We start from the raw sequence: 1,073 nt of genomic DNA on the forward strand, positions 1-1,073 counted from the left end.
ACAACTAAGAAAGCTCTCTCTTTGCATGTCTCTCCATCTCCTCCTTCTCCCTATCTCTATCTCTCTAGAGAGACTTTTCAAGGGGGATTCTTCTCGATTCTCGCTCATCTTTTCTTTCAAGCATTCATGACGAAGAAGGTGCGATGTTTCTGTATGTACAGGATAAGAAAGGAAGTTTATGCCAAGAGATCCATCGATCAGCTTCACGAGGATCTGAGAGGCTTCATGATAGAAGGATGGACGTACTACACTTCTTTCATCTTCTTCTTTTTCTCTTTCCCGTGTCTTAGGTTCTTCTTGTCTTGGGACTTCTTTCTCTCGCCATTCTCTTCTCTCAGTTGTCTCCCCCTCTTGCTCTCGGGTGTCTATACACCTGGCAGATATGTCATGTTCTCCATGGCTCTCTTTGACGGATGGAGGAGGAGAAGGAGAAAAAGCTTTCATCTTTTCCTCGCGACTTCGTATCATGGAAGAAGAAGAAGAACGGGGAGAAGAGAAAGACGTGCCAAGAGAGCCGCTTGGATTCACTTCGTCGTTCTCTTCCTCCCTAAGCAAGCGCCCTAATATTTGGAGATCTCGATGCATGCTATGAGAGTGCATATCTACGAGGTTTGTATCTTCTCTTTCTCGTGAGAAAAGAAACGATTTATCCTTGGAGTCTTCATAAGCGGAAGACGATGTCTCCCGTACATATCTTAGATGAATAAGATTCTCAAGAAGAGAGAGATCTTCTTCTTCTGCTTCATCCACATCTCCTTCCCCCTCTCTTCCTTCTTCTTCTTCAAGTGAAGATAAGAAAGATGGGACATGAGGCATACCTGTAGAAAAAGAAGAAGGAGACGGGAAAGAAGAGGAAGAGAAAGAAGAAGGAGAAAGAAGANNTCTGTATCTTCCTCTTGGGCTTGGTCTGCCATCTTTCTCGATTTGAGGAGACAGCTGACGGTATGAAAGAGAGCTTGACGAGAAGGACATGAGAGAGAAGAAGGATGGCGAGAATCCTCATGGAAACGAGACAGATGGAAGTCCTCTTGAGCTTCATGATTCTCCTCGCCATCCTTGGGGTGTATATACAC

General features: G+C 44.7%; 1 protein-coding gene across 1 annotated transcript; it reads right to left on the reverse strand.

Annotated features, from left to right (window-relative positions):
* CSUI_000603 (uncharacterized protein) lies at nt 1-1,064 on the reverse strand (the record flags this gene model as incomplete). The annotated part of the gene is made up of 1 exon (XM_068060837.1): nt 1-1,064. A coding segment is annotated over exon 1 (972 nt), but the record flags the coding sequence as incomplete, so codon positions are not given.
* Between the last annotated feature and the right edge of the window lie 9 nt (nt 1,065-1,073).

The sequence above is a fragment of the Cystoisospora suis genome (genome assembly GCF_002600585.1).
Source record: "Cystoisospora suis strain Wien I chromosome Unknown contig_227, whole genome shotgun sequence".
NCBI lineage: Eukaryota > Apicomplexa > Conoidasida > Eucoccidiorida > Sarcocystidae > Cystoisospora > Cystoisospora suis.